Source organism: Uloborus diversus, chromosome 5, assembly GCF_026930045.1.
Source record: "Uloborus diversus isolate 005 chromosome 5, Udiv.v.3.1, whole genome shotgun sequence".
NCBI lineage: Eukaryota > Metazoa > Arthropoda > Arachnida > Araneae > Uloboridae > Uloborus > Uloborus diversus.
The window spans coordinates 64775748-64801304 of NC_072735.1; the positions used below are offsets into that span (position 1 = coordinate 64775748).

The 25557-nt window shown below is 34.5% G+C and overlaps 1 protein-coding gene across 1 annotated transcript in view; it reads right to left on the bottom strand.

Annotated features, from left to right (window-relative positions):
• Positions 1 to 25557, bottom strand: part of LOC129222292 (actin-related protein 6-like) — a 41890-nt gene that overhangs the window by 13021 nt on the left and 3312 nt on the right. Inside the window, exons 2-5 of the mRNA XM_054856778.1 lie at positions 12250 to 12367; positions 7429 to 7497; positions 4347 to 4470; positions 1120 to 1255 (exon numbers count right to left, since the gene is read on the bottom strand). Coding sequence (XP_054712753.1) covers positions 1120 to 1255; positions 4347 to 4470; positions 7429 to 7497; positions 12250 to 12367 — 447 coding nt within the window. The remainder of the gene's footprint in view (positions 1 to 1119; positions 1256 to 4346; positions 4471 to 7428; positions 7498 to 12249; positions 12368 to 25557) is intronic.

The window sequence follows — 25557 nt, forward strand, 5'->3', positions numbered from 1 at the left end:
CATAAGCTCATCTCTTTTGCATTGAAAAAGGGCCCAGTTCGTATGTATGCAGTTTTCAAAAATTTGTGCGATTTAACACTTAATTTTTTTTTTGTACCTTATAAGTGGTTCTGATTCCTTCCATAATTCTAAGAAATGAAGGTCAACATTTACCAACAAGGAGGTCAATTTATATATATAAATTGATGAAAAACGTCTTTATCTGAAACAGAGGTTTTTGCACAATTCTTTTCCAAAGTAAACAACTTTTTAGCAATTAACTATTGATACAAATCCTTTTGGAGTTCAGTATTAATTGTTCTGAAAAGTTTTTGGTCTTTTTTAAGCTTAAAAGGGATTTAAAGTAGTAGAAAACTTGTATTTTCTGCAGAACAAACTTTTTTTTTTATTTCAAAACAACAAGAAACACCCTTTTACTTTTTTTTACATAGCAAGAGAATGATTTAAATATGGTACAAAAAAAAAAAAAAAATTGATACAGATCATAGTAGATACTCCAGAAATATAACTTATTTAATCTCCCAATTGAAAAAACATAAAAACTGACTTTAGATAAAGAGTGGAAACACCCAACTCTGTTCATATAGAATACTTTCTGTCATTCTCACTAAAAGAGAAAAATATTAGCTTGAAATTGATACCAAATTCAGCTTAATTGGTAAATATAAAGAAATTATAGATTTTCTGAATTCATGCAAAAACGGCGACTCCAAAAAATGATCAAAAATCGAATTTTTAAAAAAATTCTCCAAAGCGTAATTTTTATTCAAAAAATCTAAAAAAATAATTTGGACTCTGCTCATAGTTATCCATTTGTAAAAAAATAATCGACAAAATTGGAGACATGACGGCACAGCCGACTATTAATTTAGGCCATTTGACGTGGAATGATCCTTGCACTTTTTTATTAATTGTAAAATCTGTCTTAAACAAAAGCCAATTTTTTACAACTACTCGGTATTGTCCGAGTATCTGATCAAAATTTGGCTGAGTACTGAGTAGTTACCGAGTAGAGTACTTGGTACGTTTCTATTTTATTTTATTTCAAGTGCTTATATGACTACTATAGACAAAAGATTACTTAGATTTTTCCCTCATATTTCTAACACAATATCTTACCTTCGGGTTGAATTCCGAAGTTTCTTTCCCTTTATGTATGGAATAAAATGCGTAAAAGAAAATCCAGAATCTACAACTAAACAACACATCTCTGATGGAAATGTCTTTTGAGCTTTATATGCAGAAAGTGTGGCAGCTAAAAAATATCATAAAGACAAAACAAAACATTATTCAACAAAAACTAGCAAACAAAAACATGTGAAAATGATTCCTAACATAGGTTTAGGAGCAAAAATAAAGCTAGTTTTATATATTAATATTTATATTTCAAAAAATAATTCAAATAAATGTATGAAATTTAATATTCATAATCAAATATGCAACAGATTGACGACAGAAAATGATGTATTTATTTACAAATAAAATTTGTCTGCAGGTTTAAAAATTATTCCAGATAAAATCTCTTTGATACCTTATCAACATTTTATCTGCTACTTTATCAATCTTAGCAGAATATTTGAATACATTTCGGCACAAAATGTAGCTTATTTCTTGCATAGCTTCCCTTCTTTGCACGGAAGAAAGGCTCAGGTGCTTCCATGGCACCAGCATACATTGCTGCCATGCTATACCTCAAAACTCAAATTTTGAATTGGTAGCCAATGGCTACCAGATCCTCACAAAATGGTAGCCAAATCTCAAAAAATGATCGCCAAACTTTATTTTAATTTAAATTATTTAATTTATTTTAATCCGTTTATTTATTTAGTAATTGTGAATATGTCATTGGCATAGCAAAGAACGTTTCTTATAAAATAATAATTAAAAATAAATAAGTAAATAAAAAATATTAAAAAAATAAATAAAATAAAATAAAAACGAGCTAAAAATAAAAAAGGAAAAGAGGGTTGAGGAAAAATTTTGGAGGGGGGGGGATTGAACTTGGGGGGAACGGGCACCCCTGCCCAGATATTATTTAACACATCTTTTGCAAACTATAATCTGCATTAATTTATCTTTAAGCAAAACACATCAGGATAAAAAAATAAATAAAGAAGATTATTATTATTATTAATTTTTTTTTCAGCTTTCAAAACTTCTAGAAACATCACAGCTTTCAACCAAAACACGAGTTAGTTCCTTGATAAAGAAAACAACAAAATACCAAAAACTTGAACAGAATGTAAAACCTAAACCATTTGCGATTCTACAAAAATATTTTTTTGTTTTTACAAATGCATGCAGAATTTTATAAAAATCGAAGCCAGAGTGTCAAAAAATAAATAAATAAAAGAAAGGTAAACAATATAAAACAAAACGAAAAAAAAAATAAAAAGTGAAATAAAAGATCCAGCAGAAGAAAAAATGTCATCTTTTCATGTTAAAACACCAAAACCATCTCTCATAAATTCACCAAAGATTGCCTAAATTAGTGTTTTTAAGACTCCAAATTTTTGATTTTTTTTTAAACCTCCCCCTCCCCCCTTTAACATCATTAAAGACAGACTAATAAGTTTTAAGAGTTTGCAGAAGAGAAATATCAAACTACTCCTAGCTTCAAAAATGGCTTTCAATTCAGTTTTTCGATAGTTTATACTGTAACCCTTAAGTAACACCTCCCCCCCCCCTCTTAGATTGTCCAAGGTATCAACTTTTTAAAACCTCAGTATCGTGGGTTAATTTGCGAACTGATTACCCTCTTTGCAAGAGCAGCGTTTTTTCGCAAATTCGTGCCCTCCCATATTTACTATCTAGCGATTGTTAGATTCAATGACATTGGAATTTAGTGATTCCTAAAGTCTTTGAAAAAAATGCAGGAACGATTGCTCATCGGTGTTTCCAACCAGCTTGAGATTTCCTCTCGATTATTTCCAAAATTCCCATTTTCATTGAAATATTCAAAAACCCTGATAGTTTCCGTTTTACCTGGTATGTGGACGCACTTTGATGTGGCGAAAACATTTCATCTTGTCAGCAATCACTCTCAATCGGTGATTCAGATTCAGCTCTTTAAGACATTTTAAGAGTGTACATAATTTTCATTTATGCGTGTAAAGTTTGCAAAAAAAAAACAAACCGCAAATGAAAAAAATGAAAGAATGATCGAAAATAGCATGAGAAAAGGCTAAATTTTCAATTAGAGTCAATTATTTCGAAAAAACAGGGAGAATAGCGAGTAACTCATCGGTCTGCAATGCAGTGAGTTGGAAATAACAGAGCTATACCTAAAAAAAGTCAAACGGCGCAAGTCGAAAAGCCACTCCTCCAAAAGCACGTTGCAAACAAAACAAGCCCATGGCAGAAAACCGAGAGAATATCGATGTAAATTCGTGGTTATGGAACGGTCCAGTAATTAAAGCATATTTTCCAAACACTTAATTTCTCTTTTTTAAGTAAAAACTGAAAGATAGGCATCGAATTTCTTTCCGTCCCGACCTCCGTCTCGGAAATTTGTCCAAGACGGAAATCCGTCCTGAGACAGAAGGTCTTGCACCCATGCCTCCCTCCCCCCAAAACCCGAAGCTGAAAATAGTGTAACTTTTTACCAAACAATATGTGGACTGCATAGAACAATTTGGAGATGGAGAGAAACTTTTACTTTGGATGTTGAGGTTAGGCCTTTTTTTTGTCTATTTGCACCGTACTAATAAATATTGTTACTGTATTTACCGTACAGTACTATTATAGTGCAACATTTTATTATTACTACATACTATGTTGTTGTTTTTTATGTCTTTTCCTCCCATCGATCATTCATTTTATGCAACTTAAAGTATTTCATGTTGAACTAAACAGTTTTTTATTTTTTAAATACAATACAAGTTCAGTACTTTAAGTAAGAAACTGTAGTGTATAGTTGAGGAATGCTTTATAGCAGTTTGAGGGGTGTTTATAAGTATCTAGAAGAATTTTGTATGCTTCTAAAAAAATTATATGCATATATTTTTTTCACAACGCGAAATTTTGACTTACGCGAGGAGTCTTGGAACGTTTCCCTCGCGTAAGTCGCGACTCGACTGTATTTTTTTTTAAATGGCATTTTTTGTGAACTACCAATGGGCAATTCAACAATTTTTGTGGGCTACTTTTGGCCCAGGGGTTGTGCATCTCCGTCCAAGTGGTTTTAAATTTGTTTTGAGCCGTAGGTCACTCCCTAGTGATCACAATTTTATTATTTGCATTGTACTTCATTAAATAAGTGTTAGAAAGTTTGTAATTGGCAAGTTTCAAAGGCTATTAACATGTATATTTATTACAAGGATTATAAAAATCAGTAGAATGCTTACGATTTATTCTTAGAGCTGAATGAAATTTGTAATCTTCAAACAAAATTTCAGTTAACATTTCTTGCAAAGATGTAAAATTGAAATAAGGTTCAGTTACAATAAGACACGTTTCTTTGAAATCAACCTGAAAAGAAAGTGAAATCAATATATTTAGGTCTATAAAATCACTAAAGCATGCGCTCAAAAAAAAAAAGTGAAAGGAGCACTGTAACCTCCCAAAAGATATCTTTATATGGCAAATTTTTTCTACCGACTACATTTTCTTCAGAAACAAACTAAATATTGATCAATAGGAAGTTCAGAAATAGACTTCTTGCTTTCTGTGCAGTATATCATATATTAGAAAAATTTAAGCTGCATAATAGTCATTTCCCTCCCCCCCCCCCCCGTATTTTTTTTGAGGTATGTACTCGACTAAAATAAGCAATGATTATTTCAATCAAATTCCAAGGTTTAAAAAAAAAATGTTGGGGTAAAATACTTTGATTAATATAAACCAGCCATCTGTTTTTTAACAGCAGCTTAATGCAAGATTTCCAAGAGAAAAAGTCAAAAATTTCAAAAGTCAATTTCGATTGACCCTCTCTTACATCTGCCCTTACTGGAAATAACTTCGAGATATGAAGTAAAAACGTACACTGTGTTCCAAAATTAAAAATGTACAGATTATTTTTTCCTTTGATAAATTAAATGCCAAATATTTTTTACAAATTACGTTGGTCTACAAATCCTCACCTCAGGTTAACTATAATATTTCGCTCGAACGTTACTGCATAAAGGCGCTCAAAAGACTTTTGCACGACGGCGTCAATCGAGTTGGCGAGGGCCTGGGGACAGCCATGCAATTTTTCTTTTTAGCTATGCCCAATGCCTCTTCTCAGTAGATGTACCTGTGCATTCTTACATTTTTGTCATTTGGTATAGTTCAGCTTCCTTTTGTATACAGAGAACCTCCTATTTCTCAAAAATTCAAGTGCGGCAAGGCAAAAGACACTTGTTTATTAGGAATACGAAACAGCCTGAAGTATAAACTAATAGCTATCCTTCACAAAACTTGTAACATGTATTCAATGAATTAGAAAATAAGTAATATACTTTAATTTTAAGTTCATTTTGTGTGCATAAAACTATAAAAACAACTACTATCAGGGTTGGCAAGTTTCTGCCGAGGCGATTAAAACCACCGGTAGAAACCGGTTAAAACCGGCATGGCAAAAACCACTTTCTGCCACATTGCGGCAGAAACTAGCAAAAACTCACAAAATGAAAAATTAATTCTTGATATACAACTGAAAATGCATGGAAAAATTAATTAATTGTTAAAAACAGAACTGAAATTTTATTACAAAATCATTACAATTTAAAATCAACTGTTACATTGTTTGGAGCCTGCAATTGCCTCTCAGAAAAGGTGGTTTCAAAAAATCTAAACAGGTTCTCAATTCACTACGCACAAATGAGAAATTTTGGAATATTCTTATAACAGAAGAGCTAGCAGACAATGCATCAAGGAGCAAGCAATGTTCATGAAACTTTCATCTATTGTATAACTGGTCCACTATGTAGTAACTGGGGTTGTGGTAAAAATTTCACTGGAAAAATAAGTTTTGAGAAATGGGGCCAATTTGCTTTGCTAAGCTGTGACATTAGGTAAAAAATTTAGGCAAGTAAAATTCTGGCACTTTCTTCTTGAAGTACATGACATGATGATTTCAATCACAAACCATTTAGAGGAAGCATATAAGTGAGCAAATTACAATCAGTAATGCCTGTTTAGTTCTGTATGTCACTCCTCTTTCCTAAGCACTCCTATATGATTTTTTATCCTTTGCTAAATTAATCCAAATACTACGAGCCTCTGCAATTGGAAAGTTAACTTTCTGAACTAAATCAAGGGCACTAGCATGGGATTTTATTTTTTTAAATGATGAAATGATGTTTAATTTTTTAGTTACTTAAACAAATATCATTTACTAATTACTTGAGTTATTAAAGACATTTTAAAGTTTTTGCCAGTTTCTGCCGGTTTTTACCGGTTATAACCAGTTTCTGCCACTGGCACGGCAAAAACTAGTTTCTGTCGGCAGAAAGTCAACCCTGACTACTATATATTGTGCTGCTTACACTGTTTGAAAGATATTTTAAAACAACTATGACATGTTTCTCCTATGATGTCACTTTCTTAAACATCCCACCATTTACTACTTGCCTAGGGTGCAAATTAACTGCTTACTGAAATAATGAACAGTGACTGATTATGGGATTGATGTTTCATATGTCTTTTAATTATGTACTCATTTATTTTGATTAAAAATTTCATTATTTCTTGTATCCACATCTAATGGCCAAAACTGGACAAAACTGATTTTATCCAAGCCAGTTTTAGCCGTTTTTATCCATGGTTAAAACTACCACTGGCTGAAAAACTCTTACAACTCTGCCTTTAAGTGGGATATAGAATATTCCCAATTTTAGGCGGTGTGGGGACTTCTCCCCCCGGAGGAAATTTAAAAAAAAAAGATGTAGACTTTTGCCTTTTGAGGCGCACTTAGTGAGGCATTCTTCAACCTGGAGTACGGAAAAATGGAATTCAATATTGAAACAAAAAAGAACTCGTTTTCCCCATTGAAAAAAACCAGGAAAAAAGTCTCCAAGAATGTTCTCCAACTTCCATGACATCAAGACTGATAAAAGTGATTGAAAAAAAAAGAAGATATTATAGATTACTAGAGTTTTTGAGGGAAAAATGCTCATTATCCTTATAATTTTGCCTGGTTTTAACAATGACATTTTTTAATAAATCACGGGAACACATTTATATTTTGTATTTTTTAATGTTCTGCATTCCACTTCTAGCATAAAAAGGCACTTTGTGTGTAGATTTCATTGAATTATTTGAGATTTTTTTTTCTGTGCATTTTTTTCTGCTGTCCTTATAATTCTGACCACCACTTTAGAATGTAATATAATTTTTACAATATAGTAATGAAAAAGCTAAACAATAAATTGGATTTTAAAAAGGAGCGCAAATAGTAAAAAGTATTCATAAAAAAAAGAGTAAGATAGAAAAAAAAAAACTTACATTATACATATCACTGCTAAATATATGATCCCATACTGTCTTTTCAATATCCCAGTTCACTAAATAACCCTAGAATAAATCATTTCATGTAAATATGAATTATATAAATTTAACATTAAGCAATTAAATGATACAGACAGAAAGGAAAAATAATGTAACTATATTTTTATTTCATCACTGACAGATGTATGTGCTTGGTTACTTTATGAACTTTAAATGCAACATATCAATGCAAACGAACAATAAAAATTTAAATTTAAAAAAATAAATAAATGCTTTATTAATATTAAAATATTGTGGTTTTATTCCTTTAAATTTTATAACATTAGTAAATTTATTAATGACAAAATGTTAGCACGGCTATACAGCAATAAGAAACAACTCATCTCAAGAAAAAGATATTCAAAAAATGTTTGATAATTAACAATGCAGTCTTTCAGGTCAAAAGATTTCATGAAAAACATACTGCTTTTGAATAATTATGACATGTTCTGCACTCAGAGCAAAAACTTCAATTTTTTTGAGCCAGGACAAATCTTGAAACTGATGCTCTTACTCATCTTCTATTCAATTTTTACATCAAGTTTCAAAAAAAAAAAAAAAAAAACGAAATATAGCAAATTGCCTCCCTTCCCCCAGGTGTTGCTGCTGGACTTGCTCCTCTCTAGATACAGCAGTAGCTGCATTGATGTACGATAAAAAGATTTTGAATAGAAAATAGGAAAAAATGAAAACAATATACAGTGAAACCTCCCTTAACGGACACTCCCGAATAACGGACACCTCTAATTAATGGACATTTTTGCAAGTCCCAGTCCCTCAATATAGGCCATTGCATGTAATTCACTCTGAATAACGGACACTCCGAATAACGGACAGTTATTTCACAAAAAATTTCCCTTACGATCGTAGCACTTCCGGGTTTTTTTTTCTTTTCACAGAATATCTTAGTAACTGCTTGCATTACAAAGCTTTTCATCCTTCACAACTGATATCCCCCCCCCCCATCATTTCCTTATCACTGTTTCTTGGAATTAAAAGGGTGGTAATGGGCAGAGGCAGCGATTGGGGCTTAAAAGTTGGGAGCAAAAAAAAAAGAACTAAATGGGATGGTACTTTTTGCGGGCAGCAAAAAATGAAAAAGAAAATAAAAGTCATAATTTTGTAACGGCTAGTTTTGAGAGTATTGAAGCAAATAAGTGAAAACTGATGTCAGTCTAACAATTAACGTACGTTTTTCTTAAGATTTTAATGAATTTCGTACACAATAACTATTCAAAAGTTACGATAAAAAAGAGGAAATTGGGCGCTTTTTCTAACTGGGGCTCTCAGGAGATGCAATTGAGCAGACCGGCGCCGGTAGTAGTCGGCTTTATGGCGCCGTGGTTTCGTTGGGTTGTTTAATTTTTAGACATGAAAAAGATTTGCCCATATTCAAGGTCATATTGCCAACTGTCAATCATACATCATGCAATAGTGATACTCGAGATAAAATAAATAAATTAACCATAAAAAGTGTGTGTGTGTGTGGGGGGGGGGGTTGCTCCGCCGAATCGCCGTCGTTGGTAATGCAAAAAAGAGATGTAAAACTGTTTTAACTGTTTACTTTAATTGATTAAATGCTTTTTAAGACAAATGTATGCTGTCAGTATACCTTTATTAAGAAAAAACAGATTAATTACACTTGACGTAAAATGTAGTAAACCTTTCGCAATTGTTTCGATTGTGTTCTAAAAAGGGAACAACAGCCCATTTTGAAAAAGGTAAATTAAGTAGTTCCTCCTAATAGCGGACACCTCCCAATAACGGACAAAACTTCTGGTCCCTTGACTGTCCGCTATTGGGAGGTTTCACTGTAATACAATTTCTCAAAATTCAAAATAATTCTATAAGAATTAAAATGCATGCAATATACCAGACAGCCTAGTTATCACTTCCAGAGACTGCAGTTTCATTCTTATTAGAACTCCTCAGTCTGGAATAGTGAATAAGCGAGCTGGAGGCAGATGTCATCTCATTGAAGCTGAGAGCACCAACAAATTGGTAGATAAAGTTTATCTTACCAGCAAGTGTCTGCAGCATGGTATGGTTTGACTTGTGAATTGAAGCCAAAGCTTGGGTATTTAGCAGTATGTTACCGTCCATAAGCCAGGGCCCCTAAGGCAGAACGATATGCAGTACACCAGACAGACCACTTATCGCATCCAGAGACTGCAGTTTTGTAAGATGTCTTTCGTGAGACATCCATTTCTGGTGAGATAAATTTACTTTATCAACCAGTTTGTTGCCACTCTCAGCTTCAATGAGATGACATCTGCCTCTAGCCCGGGTATTCACTATTTCAAACTGAGTTAAGAACAGAACTTCAGTCTCTGGATGTGATAACCAGGTTGTCTGGTATATTGTATGTGGTTCTGCCTTAGCTGCGGCTGGTAACTTACTGCCAGAATAAAAATGGATTTAAAAAACACCTTTCAATAGCTTAAAAGATTTATTTCTTCAAATATTTCAACAGACATATGTACCATTCCCTAAAACTAAGATAACAGAAGCAGACAATTCCCAATTCAAATAAATTATAGGTTATAGGAGAGGCTGTTGTCTCTGGCTAATGGTAGCTAAAAAAGGTTGAATAACTTAATTTAGATTGTTTCAATAGTCCAACTTCGGACAAATATCATTACATACAGTTTTTAAAATGCTATTTAAAATCGTGTAGAAATCAAAATACAGTGAAACCTGTGTAAGTTGACCACTCGCGGTGCAGTACTTTGGCGGTCAACTTAGACAGGTGGTCAACTTATAAAGGGTGTTTTTTTTTTTTTTTTTGTCATTTCTTGCACCATGTATTCCATTTTTTTTTTTTTTTTTTGAGGAATTCACCCTTACTCTTTCTGTTCAACTTCACTTTCATTGTTTAACATTATTGAAAGTGAAACAATAATTAAAAATACTATTCAAACACTTTTGTTATTTTTCCCTTGTTTTTAACTATATGTAGTTTCAGAAATTCCATATATGCCAGCTAATCTTCTCTGGCTTATAGCACAAAAAGCAACAAGCTCAACTCTCCCAGTTCATAAAGGCAAAATTAAAATGTCCTATCTCTAAATCCCTTGCACCAGAAACATGTAACTTTACTCATTAGCAGGCCCAGATCTGCATGCAAGGAGTGCGAGGGGCCCGCGTCCTTAAAGGAGATAACGGCCCTAGAAACTGAAAAAAGTGGGAAAAAAAATAGCACTAAGGCTTATTCGTTTTACAAATAGACACTGCTGGCCACTAGGGAGAGATCCTACATATTTTGTTACAGGGGGCCCAAAATGTATAGATCTGGACCTGCTCTTTTTAGCAGAATTCCTGTGCTGCCACAACATATTGCAACCGAAAGAAAAGACTGAACTTTTATACCGACACCCATTTTCATTGAACAGAGTACAAAAAGCTATCTCAAATAGAACAACAAATGAAAAACAAAGTTTGTAGAATAAAGAGCAGCATAAGCTTTATACTGCTGGGGGGTTTAGTTAGTAAAATTCTAGTATGCCATCAAAGCATTAAAAACATTCTTTGAAAGTTATCAAAAAAAAAAAAATATATTATTATTATTATCATTATTATTATAAATAAATAATAAAATAAAATAATATTCTGAAGAAAGTTTAAAAAAATAAACCAAGTGGTCAATTTACAAAGGGTTTTTTACAATACTCCAGACCAAATTTGGCGTACATTAGTGGTCAAGATAGACAGGTGGTCAACATAGAGGAGGATGCTAGAGGACATCTTGGAGTATGCTGTTCAGTTTTGGTCGCCTTATCTGAAGAAAGATATTTTTGTATTGGAAAGGGTTCAAAGAAGGGTAACTAAATTAGTAAGGGGACTCTCAGATTTAGATTATGATACCAGACTTAATAGGCTTAACATGTACAGCCTGGAGCAAAGGAGACTCAGAGGGGACATGATTCAGTTATTTAAATTTATCAAAATGAAAGATGTAAATGGATTAAATTTTTGCGGGAAAAGCAGAACAAGGGGTCATTGTTTTAAGCTATTTAAATCTCAGGCTAACTTGGAAATCAGGAAAAACTACTACTTTAGCAGGGTCGTGGGCACTTGGAATAGCTTACCGGAAGGGGCGGTAATGAGCAAGGGATTGGATAGCTTTAAGAGGGCCATTGATCTTCATTGGGGACTAATTAATTGACTAGGACCAGCCTAGCTGGGCCCAGAGCCTGTTGCTGGTCGTCACATTTGTATTTGTTGTATTTGTATAGAGAGGTGGTCAAGTTACAGAGGTTTTCCTTCATTATATGAGATAGAGCTAATTCCGTTCCTGACAAAAGCGGTCAACATAGACAGGTGGTCAACTTACAAGGGTGGTCAACTTTACAGGTTTTACTGTATACATAAACTCATTTGTTTTGATATTAACACTTTCAAGGGGTTAAACTTTTATATTTTAAGAATTCTCTAATGATAATTTCTGAATACTTGGAATCAGATATTTAAAATTTATTTTTTCCCCAACACTTTCAGTTTTATTTAGATTAAAATGCCTATAATTTAAAAAAGAAACACCTTTCTAAATTTTTAAAATATATTTTGTGCCCATGATTACTTAAAAGCCCATTAAAGACATAAAAATTAATTGGAAAACTGTTCACATACTGAAATATGTATTACTAACATAATACTGAAAATCTTAACACTCATTTAGAAGTTTGTCTTAAATTTACTTATTGAAAAAGACCAAAAAGAGATCTTGTAACCAAATAATTCAGATAAGAAAAAAAAAATATTATGAACAAAGTAACTTACACGTTGAAATGGATATGAATAATATAATGCTGAATAATCTTTGCATTCATCAAGCTGATTACCAATAAAAGCTCTGCGCCTTTCACTCTTTGCCTTTGTGATGCAATTTGGAATAACACTGAAATAAAATTGAGAATTCAGGGGAAGCACCTTAAAACATTATGTTTAAATATAATTTTTCTGCAACATTTCCTTTTGTAATTAAACTTGAAATTTGGCTTAAGTTTAAAATTTTGCAGGACACACCCATGAATTTTGCAAGAAATAAAAGCACATAAATAAATAGACCAGCGGCTCCCAAACTTTTTTTAATTTTAAGACAATGTTTTTTAGAATTAAAATCTTCAACACAGCTTATCCCCAGGCAACAGGCTTGGAGTAATCGCCGATTACAGTCATAATCTGCGTAATCGATTACATTTTTGTGTAATCGTAATCATTATCTGGCAATGAGACACTCTTGTAATCGTAATTTTAATTAACTGTTTCTTGTATAATCGTAACTGTATTCTAAATTTCAATAATCGAAATTTAGCTTCATAATTGTGTAATCCTGACTTGCTGCAACTGAAAACTTATTAGTTGAGATTCTACAATGATGTAAAGGAGATGGAATTCAGACAGAGAAGAAGATAAGACTTCAATAGAAAAGTAAAAAGGAGGGCCTTTAAGCACTGCTGACGGTTGTCAAATGAGACGTTTCATAAGTCTTTTACCCTGTAGGTGCCATCGACAGGGACCCTGCAGGAATGTCTCTGTCTCTTGGGTTTTAAGGATTGGTCATCAATTTTCCTTTTTATCACTCAATGACAGGCAAACAAGCGAAGCTACCACCTCGGAAAGGGAACAATATGAACAGTACTAGCATAAGTTTTCGGTTTGAGAAAGTTTTGAAAAAGAGTTATATGCCTTTTGGTGTTTTTTTTACTTTTATTCGCAGAAGATGTGTCACCAAAACTGTCTTTAAAAAAAAGAAAAAGAAAGAAATTGCTCACATTTTTGGAAAACCTGCCCACACTTCCAAAAGTGATAATTCTTTCATAAATGGAAGAGAAACTAAAAGCTTACGAAAACAGCGCACCAAATGAGCATGATATTGATCTCCTAAAATACTGGGTATCAGTATCAAACATTCATGTGTATCCATTGCTTAGTAAAATTGCACCTTTGCACATCATCTGCTCCAGTTAAGCATTTGTTCAGCATTGCTGGAAAATTTTACATTTTTGGAGAATGACAATGAAACCTGATAGTTTTAAAACTTTAGTGTTATTGAAATGTAATAAAAGACCACAAAAACTGATCTTAAAAAACATAGGCAAATTAAATTGCCGTTTTACGAAAATACTGCGCGTGTTTGTGCTCTTTTTCCCCCTCCTTTTTCAAAGCCAAAAAATATGTGTCAGGCTTGTCAAGTGGCCCGGAGTCAGAGGCGTAGCGTGACGAAACATTTTGAGGGGGCACAGGCCTCTAACGCCAGGGCAGATCCCCCCCCCCACCAACTTAGATTATGGCAGTACACTACACACACACACATTAACAATTCCTCGAAAGAAAAAATAATATGTTGAGATGACTCAATTTTAGAAGAAACAAAGATTCTGTTCAAACCTATTGGGTTTTATGCTAAAAATCACGAGTTTCAAAAAGTTTTCTTGCACTAATTGAAACGAAGGAATATTGTTTTTCGCTCTTGCAGTGAGTATGATTTTAAAAATAATATTTATTTATCAAAATAATACGTGTTTCTTGATTAACTACACAAAATTTTTAATTTAGCAATTTAAATAAACAATCTTATAAAAAGGTTAGAACAACATTATGATTTTACAATTTATGTTTATTATTACTGTGCTTCTTCTTAAGTGGTACGACAGCCCCGGGTGGGCCGTGGTCATTTCAGGAATTCATTGATTACTGATAGCTTGTTTTAGTCTTCCTAGAAAAGAAATATAGTGTGTTAGCATTCTTTTGAAAAATATTACTTATAAAGTACGGTTATGAAAGTAAGTAATTTTATTGTCGCTGCATCATTCGATGTCTTTCTTATTTAAAGGTTGAATCCGGTTCCGGGCCGTTTCCTTGAAACTCAAAAGTAAACAAGAATGAAAACCAAAGTTATTCCCTTCTGTTCAAAATACTCATTAAATCAATTTCATATATGATTGTGTGTGTAATTAATGTCAAATTATGACTGCTTCTATTTATATTTCTAAGTAATAGAATTGGCTATTTTTAGCTTGTACACCCCCCGATTGAGAAATATCTTGTTCTGCTTTTAGAAAAGACATATAAAGAATGAATGCACGCAGTCGACAGATTCTCAAGAAAGGACTATTTCTTAATTGAGGCGGAATTTTTTTTTTTTAAATAAGTAAAAAATCTTAAATTCTTGAGAATAAATTTGTATTGTATTTCACGGATTCTGGCGGATATAGTCCATATGTAACAGGTATTTGTAACTTTAAGCTCAGCATCTTTTTTTTTTTTTTGCATTTTTACGAATGATCTAATTTTGATTTATTTCGCAATATAATTTTTTAAGCATTTTAAACCTGCATCGAATAGGGCTGAATTCTTTTCCTGTGCTAATGCGTAGTAACAGTTAATAAGCAAACCCATCTTAGTTACAGCTCTTATTGTAAAAAAGTGGTGCATACACGTACGTCAGGGTTTTAAGAATAGCTTATCAAAGAATACAGTTGCATTGCAGTTCTTTGTAATCATAGCTGAAATTCTACTAAAAGAAGCGAAAGAACCCTACATTTCCCTCAACTTAGTTTTAACTTTTATACATAAATAGCTTCAAGTTTGCCTAAAATGATAAAATCTAACAAAAATTGGAAGGCAATACTGGAGCTCGGCGGCTCGGCCCCTGTAAGCTCCTACGCGAATTTAACTCTGTTTTCCAAGTTACGTTTGTGCTACGCCTTTTATAGCAATATTTGTTACAAACACTATGCTGGTATTTTCTCATTAATTTTTTTCATACAAAAATAAATGTTTTACAATACCTTGTAATGTCAGTAGAATTTGAGCCTTCTATCGGTTGAGGATGCAAATTTTTCTACCAGATCGTCAAGCTCGTTGGGCTCCATCAATTGTGCTGTAACCTCCTGTTCAACAGCCATTAACGCTAATCCGCTTAATCTGTCCTGCCCCATAGTAGTCCTCAAATATGTTTTTAGACGGCGAAGAGTGGAAAACGATCGTTCTGCGTTTGCTGCAGTGATAGGCCATGACAGTGCTACTTCAAACAGCTCCAAAATAGAAGGGATACTAGTTGATAAGTTGTGTTTCAGGAATGAATTTCCAAATTCTGATAGAGTGGGAGACAGCTTGTTGAAGTTTAATTTTGCATAGTTGTGATAAAATCGGAGCTGTGTGGTGACGTCAAATTTCATTTTGTAAAATTCTTTAATGCTATCTGCAGAGGACTCATTTAAGGGATCTTTTAAATTGAGAAGTATGTCTGAAATAACTTTGATTTTACTATAATCATTTTCAGAAAATCTTTGTCTTAAATTGAAGAGGATAGTGTCTAATCCTTGGTAGTAAATATTAACTTTGTATGCCTCTTCTGCAGAAGTAGGAAAAAATGCCGATTGGAAATTTCCATCGTCAAGTCTTCTTGGCACTTTTCTTTTCCGGTGGAGGTGTGGTTGTCTAATTTCGAAACCATCAGAAGAGAGTTTGTTGCATACGTCCTCAGTCTCCTCCCAAATACGCTTAAAATACTCATCATTTCTCTCAGATGATAAACAGTGTAGCAGTGCTTCGACTTTTGAAAAAAAAGATGAAAGGTCCAATGTTATGCTTTGTATTTCTTTTGACAGAATATCAGTCACACTTAAAACACGGAACAAAAATTTTAAACAGAATATAAATTCAAAGTTCGTTACTAATGTCAGCAAGCCATCTGCTTGACTAGCTATTTTTACATCTGACAAATCATCGGAAATATTAAGTAGTGTCTGAATTATCTCTTGCAAATTTTCTATCACCACTGATAGAGCACGATGACGAACTGTCCAACGTGTTTTGGACAAACTACAAAGTCTTCCAAAAACTGAACCTTCACTTTTCTTGCAAATATTTTCAAATATTGCGAACCTTTTGCATTTATTAAGTTATATAATGAATTGACAACGCTAAGAGCATCTCTCAGCTCCTTTATTTCTTCACAGAATCGCATTACTGCCAAATCAAGAAGATGAGCGTGACAGTGAGTGTATAGTGCTCTTGGTTCTTCATCTTTGAATCTTGCAGCAACTCCGTTAAATTTTCCACTCATATTTGAAGCGCCATCGTATGCCTGTCCACGCAGTTTGCTCAAATCTATCCCTGTTTTCTGCAAATAATTTTTTATAGTACGATGCAAATTTTCTCCCGTCGTCTCTTCAACGTCAACAAATCCCAAAAACCTTTCTTTAACTAAAAAGGAATCTGCTGTTTTCTGTGGATACCTCACGCAAATACTGACTTGATCATTTGTGCTACGGTCGGTTGTTTCGTCGCAAATTATTGAAAAAGCAGACGCAGAATTTACTTCATTAACAATATCGACTACAATCTTGTTTTTTATGATATTTATTATTTCGTTCTGAATCTGGCCACTCTTATATGAATGAATTTTTGAGCTCATCATTTGGATAATGTCCACTCCTTTATCTTTAGCACGAAGCTGTAGCAACTCAAGGAAGTTCCCTTTGTTCAGAGAAGACATTGTTTCATCATGACCCCTCAACGCTAAGCATTGCTTACCCAAAATCAAAATAGTTTCGATAACAAACCTCAAATACGTTCTATTTTGTTGCACTTGCTTTGTATGAGCATAAGACAAATTGTCACATATGGTGTTACCACTAATTTTCTTCTCATTCCAAAACTGCAATGATTTCAAATGCATCTCTGATTTTTCATGTTTTCGGAATTTTTCCAAAGCTTTCTTCCAGTTCGAAACCCCTTTTCTTGTGAAATTATCTTCACCCCGACCTAATTTTTCACAACAAAATAACCTGCAGTAGTAGCAGAAAGCTGCATCTTTCATAATGCTATACTCAAGCCAAGGAAACTCAGAGTACCAAGAGTCTTTAAAACTTCTAGACTTTCCTTGACATTTCTGAATTTATTAAAATCTTTCGGCTGAAAAGGACCAGTGTTAATATTTGCATATCTTATGCCAGGCTCGGACTGGCCCGCCTGCCAACCTGCCCGAGGGCAGGTGCGCCCTTCCTACTTTTTAAGATAAAATGCAATGCAAACGCCTTCGCTGAAAAACAAAAATAGAAACTTGTCTTGCAAATTCAGAACGAAAGTTTTCTAATTGATTCGAAAGCTCTCATACCTTCCCCTCATTTTGAAGTTTCGAAAATTTTCCTCCAAGCCCGCTTTACCTAATGTTATCGTCTAAAATTTTCCGTCTTTTGAATTTCAATTTCGAAAAATTGCCGGGGAAAGTTCCTTCTATCCCATTCCCTCCCTTCCCGTAATGATTCTAAAGATGACCAACAAAAGCATTTTTAAGACTCTTATTTCAAAAAAAAAAAAAAGAAAAGGGAGAGACCTTCGAATCTTCAGTCAAAAAGACTGCCTATTCTGGAACTTCGATTTCGAAAACGTTCTGGAAGACAGTTTCGAATCTCATTTTTTCTCTAACGTCATTAAAGATGGACGGCAACAGCGTTTTAGGATTAAAATTAGAAAAAAATTCTGGAGGTGGAGGCCTTCTCTCTTTATCTTCTAGCATCATCGAAGTTAGTCTAAAACTGCATTTTTGAATTACATGAATAAGTTTATTATTATTGGTAGAGTCGGTAGTGGTTGCCGTTTGAATACAGTTGTCTAGGCGTTTGTCAGTGAGTTTTTCTACTCTTATTTTTAATGAATTTCATAGTGGAAAAGTTGAATTTCGTGTAGATATGGAGCAGTGCGCGTTTTATAACACAATGACCACTTGACATCAATGTAGCCTAGTGGAAAAAATATCACTCAGAAGATGCGAAATCAAACAACTGGGCGACTTCAGAAATTCCGAATGTACTTATTCATTATTTTTTGTAAATTGCCGTTTTTGGCACTTGATTGAAAAAACTAGTGAAACGTGCCTTCCCCTAAAAGTTAACAAAGATGGCCTACAGTCAAGTTTTTACAATTTCAATGAGAAGTCCACAAAATCTCTCCTCTCCCAAATAAACAAAAATTCTCTAAAATTGTGTTAAAAAAATTACGGGAAAAGTTCACCAAACTTCCTTACTCCTCGCACCCCCAACACATCACAAAAAATCGTCTACAACTGTATTTTTATGACTTTAATTCCAAAAATTTTGCAGGGGAGAGTTCCGCAACCCCCTCTCCCCAATGCCATCGAAGATTGTCAAAACTTCTGTATTTTTGGAGCTTTAATTTTGAAAAAAATCGCCGGAATCGAGAACTTTTTCGAAAATGTCGTTAATGAGGGCTTTCAATTACGTTTTTGAACTTTAATTCCGAAAAAATTCCGGGGGAGAGCCCTCGATTTCGAGTCCTTCTCCTAACGTCAATAAAGACCCACTAACATTATGTTTTTGAAGTTTCAATATTGAAAATTTGACGGTTTACTCCTGATTCCATCCGTTCCCTTTACGCTACCAAAGATGGCTAACCATCGTATTTCAAAGCTCCAATTTCCAAAATTTTCCAATGGAAAGTTCCAAACCCCGTTCCTTCCCCCTACGTCATAAAAGATGGCTTACAACTGCGTTTATGAGACTTCAATTTCAAAAAATTTCCGGGGAGGATCCCCCATGTCTTTCTTTCCTCATCTTCCAACATCATTCAAAGCTCGTCTAAAACAGCGTTTTTGGAACTCCTACATCGAAAAGTTTCTGTTGAAAAGTTCTAAACCCCATGTCTTCTGCTACTTCATCAAAAATGGCCTACAGTTGCGTTTTTAGGACTTCAATTCCAAAAAATTTTCCGGGGGAAAGACCCCGAACCCCCTGGTTTTTAGCAGTACTAAAATTGCGTTTTTGAAGCTATCATAAAATGACTGGGGAGAACTCATGTCTCTCATCTTTCCCTTCAAGAACACAAAGATAGCAAATAATTGTGTTTTCAAAAATATACCCTTAAATTTCCAAAAAAAAAAAAAAATCCGGAACGGGACCCTCCCTTCCACTTGTTAACCTCCAAATAGTCTAAAAATGCGTTCCGAACAAAAATTTTCGGGAGAAAACCTGCAAACACTTTGAGCGAATATTAAACAAAACTCAATCAACAAACAAATTCAAATCTATCTTCAAATTTTACTTACAAATGCAATTTTAGTATTTCATTATGTTCGGTACGTAAACTGGTAAAAAGAGATGCCATTTTGGTGCTGCAACCTTTCTTTTATAAGGAAAAAATAACAGTTGAGGACCTGAATAACAACTGAGAAAACTTCACGAGTTTTCAAACGAATCAAAAGTTAAAGGGTTTAATTTAGATAATAGATCTAGAATATTAGTAGAAACTCTTTTTTCAATTTTTTATTTTTGTGTGTGTGATGTTCGAAACACTTATAACTTTCATTCAAACTCTTTGAACGAAGCACATTATTTGAAAAAAAAAAAAAAAACATGCTTCAGTTCTTAAACTTTTAAAAATTTTTTATTTTCATTAGTCCCCCTCCCCCTCTTAATGAATTACTCAATGGCCCCTCTCAACAGGATCGTCTGGATCCGCCACTGATCGCTCCCCTAAAATGATCGTCTATATCCTTTCCGCGACCCCCACCCCCATTGGCATGCGCCTTCAGACAAATTGGGGTATGCGCCTTTTTGAGGACCCAGTCCGACCCTGTCTTATGCCATTAGCAGGATTACCATTGTTTATTTCGGTATCTCGTTGTTGACTTTCAAAATCATCAGTAGGCTTTGATTTTTCTTCATCTATGGTAATCAATTCTTCATCACAAGATTCATCATCGCATAACATATTATTAAATTCTGTTGCTTTCGCAACATCTGCAAATTCCTCAGTGTTATCTTCATTACTTAGTAATTGGTTCGTTGAAGGCTTAGAGTTTTCTTCGATCCTAGCTACGAATTCACCATCATTGTTTGTGTTAAAAGAAGACGAACTCTCTGTCACAGAAACTTTTTTGAAAAAAGATAAAACAGTTTTCTGTTTCAACATCTTGCAGATGAAGAGATTTAAGTTTTAAAACTCAAGAGCAAGACGAAGTATTCATTTCAGAATTTATTCGATACTGCATGATAGCTAAATCTTTGGAGAGAAGAGATATTTTCCTTTTCAAGAATTGGAAGAGAATGAGCCTTTCTGCACAAAATGTTCAACTCGGCCGGCTTTTTCTTTCCGCGAGAAACGTCTATTATCCTTTAAAAAGACTCATTTCTGAGAACTCTTTCTGGGAGGTCAATCATGATACTCTAAGTATTCCCACAGGGACGATTCCCTGCTGTTCTGTCACTTGATGATCTCTTATTCTGTGATGTAGTCACTAACTCCCTGTTGATGGTTCCCAGGTTCCCATAATGGCACTTTACAAATACAAATGTGACGACCAGCAACAGGCACTGGGCCCAGCTAGGCTGGTCCTAGTCAATTAATTAGTCCCCAATGAAGATCAATGGCCCTCTTAAAGCTATCCACTCCCTTGTTCATTACCGCCTCTTCCGGTAAGCTATTCCAGGTGCCCACGACCCTACTAAAGTAGTAGTTTTTCCTGATTTCCAAGTTAGCCTGAGATTTAAATAGCTTAAAACAATGACCCCTTGTCCTGCTTTCCCCGCAAAAATTTAATCCATTTACATCTTTCATTTTGATAAATTTAAATAACTGAATCATGTCCCCTCTGACTCTCCTTTGCTCCAGGCTATACATGTTAAGCCTATTTAGTCTGGTATCATAATCTAAATCTGAGAGTCCCCTTACTAATTTAGTTACCCTTCTTTGAACCCTTTCCAATACAAAAATATCTTTCTTCAGATAAGGCGACCAAAACTGAACAGCATACTCCAAATGAGGTCTTACTAAACTCCTATATAAAGGCAGAAGAACTTTCTTAGATTTGTTTAAAATAGACCTATTGATGAACCCAAGCATTTTGTTGGCTTTGTTACTAGCAATACTGCACTGTTGACTAAACTTGAAGTCCTGATTTATAAAGACACCCAGATCCGTAACATTTTCTGCCTGATTTATGACTGAACCCTGTAAACGATAACTCATACGCTTATTTCCATGACCTAAGTGTAGCACTTGACATTTCCCTACATTAACTGCCATACCCCATTTATCTGCCCACTTAGTAATATGATCTAAATCCTCTTGCAGCTGTTTTACTTGTTCTTCATTTTCGACAATCCCCATAACTTTTACATCGTCAGCAAAACAATTCATGCTTCCAGAAATATTTTCATTGATGTCATTCATAAATATAATAAACAAAAGAGGCCCTAAAACTGATCCCTGAGGAACCCCACTTAAAACATCACTCCAATTAGAATGATTTCCTCTCACAACTACTCTTTGCTTCCTACCAGTAAGCCAATTTCTAACCCAAAGTAAAGTTTTTCCTCCTATTCCAATGTCAGCTAACTTGCTGAGAAGAGCAACATGCGGTACCTTGTCAAAAGCTTTTTGAAAATCAATATAAACAACATCCACACATTTTTTGTTATCTAAAGCTGAGGTAACCTTGTCGTAGAAATGCAATAAATTAGTAGTACAGGATTTACCTTTCCTGAAACCATACTGCAAACTAGTCAACAGACTATTAGTCTCTAAGAACATCATGATCTTAATTTTGATCAAAGTTTCGAAAATCTTACAAATCACCGAAGTCAAACTTACAGGTCTATAATTCCCAGCAATACCTTTAGACCCCTTCTTGAAGAGTGGCGTTATGTTAGCCAGCTTCCAGTCCTCTGGCACCGTCCCCGAGTTATAAGAAGCATTGAAAATATTCAAAATAACATCCACTAATTCCTCTGCACATTCAACTAAAATTTTTGGATAAATATTATCTGGTCCCGGAGCTTTAGTTGCTTTAATCTTTTTCAAATGAAATAAAACCTCCTCCCTGGAAAATACAAAATCCTCAAGCTGTATAATAGCTTGTGTCTTGTTAGTGTCAACTGTTGAGATACAGTTATCGTTAAACACACTGGAAAAAAAGTTATTTAGAACATTTGCAATATCCCTATCGTTTTGGATTAAATTTCCATGCTCATCAACCAAAGGCCCAATTTGACTGTTTCGAGCTTTCCCAGAATTAGCGTAAGCAAAAAACCTCTTAGGGTTCCCATCAATGTCATCTGCCAGCCTTTGCTCCAATTCCCTTTTCTGAATCCGTACCAAATACTTAAAATTTCGCCTTGCCTTACCATACTGGAGCCTCTCCGCACTCTGACCAGTTTCTTTAAACTTACGAAAAGTGGCTTGCTTATAATTAAGAGCTTCTTTAGTCTCCCTGGAGAACCACATGGGCCAAATTTTGGTACTAACACCTTTTCTCCTAAATGGAACATAGTCCCCAACGGTTTTAGCAAGTTTATCCTTAAATTCCGTCCACTGCTGATCTACGTCGCTATTTTCCAACCCTGACGAAAAAACCTCTTTCAAGCTCTGCCTAAGTGCAACAAAATCGGTGTTTCTGAAATTGGGCACAAACCTAAAATTATCATCTTTGCACACTTCAAATTTAACCCGGAACCTAATGCTGTTATGATCACTATCTCCAATATGCTCCCCTACACTCAACCCCTGAACAAAACTACCTATGTCACAAAAAACTAGATCCAAAATGGCCTCCTCTCGAGTTCCCTGAGTTACAACTTGATCTAAGAAACAGTCACCAATTACTTTTAAAAATTCCTCTTCTTTGCCATTACAAGGATAAAAATTATTCCAATCAATACCCGGAAAATTGAAATCCCCCATTATGATAACGGATCCCTTACTAGACATGTCACTAATAATACAGTACATCAGTTCATCTTGTCCCTGGTTTGAATTAGGTGGCCTATAAATGTTTCCAAAGCGTAGCTTTATGCCCTTACTGCTCATCAACTCTAGCCAAACCATATCAATATCAGTAGGCTTATCATTTATGACCAATTCATTGCAAATAAAATTGTCTCTAACATAAAATAAAACCCCACCACCTCTTTTACCTACTCTATCCTGTCTGAATAAATTATACCCAGCAATATGTAATAACTCTGCATCAGATTCGGTAGCCCATGTCTCTGTAATTCCGATAACATCCAACTTCTCATCCATAACTATGCTTTTCAATTCATCCATCTTGTTCCTAATACTGCAAGCATTGGTATAGAAAACTTTAAGCATGCCTAAGTTGCTTTTATTTAACACCCTGAAATTTCCTAAATTACAATTGTTAACATTACTACTCTTGTTTGTCACTTTATTTCCATTTCTAGCAATACCCAAAAACATTTCATTCTCTCGATACCTGGTGCTTGAACCATGCCCCCCATTCCAACTTAGTTTTTTGACTCCAAAGCCCTTAAAATTAATCCACTAACCATTTTGACCCCTGTAGAGCTCAGATGCAGGCCATCCCTAGCAATCCAATCCCGTTTACAGTGACTCCATACATCAATGAACCTGATACTGCGCTTTTCAAAATATTTTTTCTAGTTAACCGGCTGATAAATGCTGAAATCAAAATATTTTTTATAGTTAACCGGCAGAGAATTGCTGAAAGCATCGATGCTTTTCCCCAGGACGAACCCGAAACCTTTTGGTTGCAGGTCTGGCGCCTTACCGACTGAGCCATCACGGCTTCATGATACACTGTCATTGTGATACAGGTGCCGATTACAATAACTAAAAACAGGCGGTAAATGGTAGGCGGCGGCTTTGGAAGTTTGTCATACTGTTGGGAACCTTGTGTTACCAGGCATCCGTAAATGAACATTTTTATTGCAGTCATTTATCAGAACTTTTCACATCGACTAGCGACCGCACATGTTGTAAAAGGAGCTTAAGATACTGAAGTTCTTTACGAAAATAAACTTTAGAGTTCATCTCCCGAAGAATAAAATTTTTGTTAATGAATCGCATTATGCTCACAAAAATTTTAGATTAGTATTTAGAATGCATTTTAAATTTACATTTTACGATATTTAACCCTCAATGAAATACTGTTTGGATGGGATAGTTATCCCAAATAGATAATAGATCCCCAGGTCCTTGTAAATTTGGCGTCTCCCTCTCACAAGAAAATTATCACATTTTCAAAGTAGTAATTTCCAAAAATGGGTTGAAATTAAAAAACTTACTGTATGGCTTCCCTAAAATTCTGTTGTCCAGATTCTCGTTCCTGCAATGTTCCTGTTCCGTGTGTTAATCAGGCCCAGGTTAAAACATCAAAACAATTTTGTGAAATTCCTAAGACCAATTGTGTCAGCTCAACTTAACTTTTTTGAATAAAAAGAAATCTGACACATATATATAGTTTCATTGTGAATTAATTTATCACACGCAATGCACGAAATCAGCGGTACCTTGAGCGTCAAATAAAGTGCAAAGGAAATTCAAGAGCAGTTGTACGCTCCTCCTCTCCCCTCCTCAAATAATGCCGTTTGCATAGTTGAAATAAAAACTAATCCTTTATTTACTGTTATAATTTCAAACACATATGCATAAGAAAATGGTTGTTAAAAAATGGTTATTTTAACATTTTTTCGACTCCAAAAATCTTACACTGCCTTGGAATAAGCCTCTTTTTCGATAACCAGTGAAGACATGGGGATTGCAAAATAGTCCGTTTTTAACAAATACATAATTAATTCAAAACCCCTCACGACTAAAATGGGCGCATTTTTTCATCATGTCATATATCGTGCCATTTCTAGTGTAATTTTTTGTAAAACTTATCGTTTCAGTCGATTTTTTCTTGATCTGCCTCTGCAAGCGACGCAGAGACGATGAACAGTGAGTGAAGTTATTTTTACTTTACTTGATTCTTATATGCCGATTTGAAAGATTTTGTAATTGTAACAACTCCTCCGAGCTCCAAGGCTGGATCTATAGGAAATTTATACATTATTGCTACCTTACTGGGGAATGTCAGCATAAAATGAAAGTAATAAGTAGCCGCGTAGAAACTCCTGAGATGATTTTCGTTTTAATTTCGGGACAACAGAGGCAACCAATTTTAGTAATAAAAAAATCTGTTCAGCAAGTTGGGGGGGCACGTGCCCCCCCGACCCTACGCTTCTGCACGGAGTGTCGAGTTTTCAGGGGTTCTACTGTTGATTATATGACTTCAAAATGCATTAAAAAAAATTT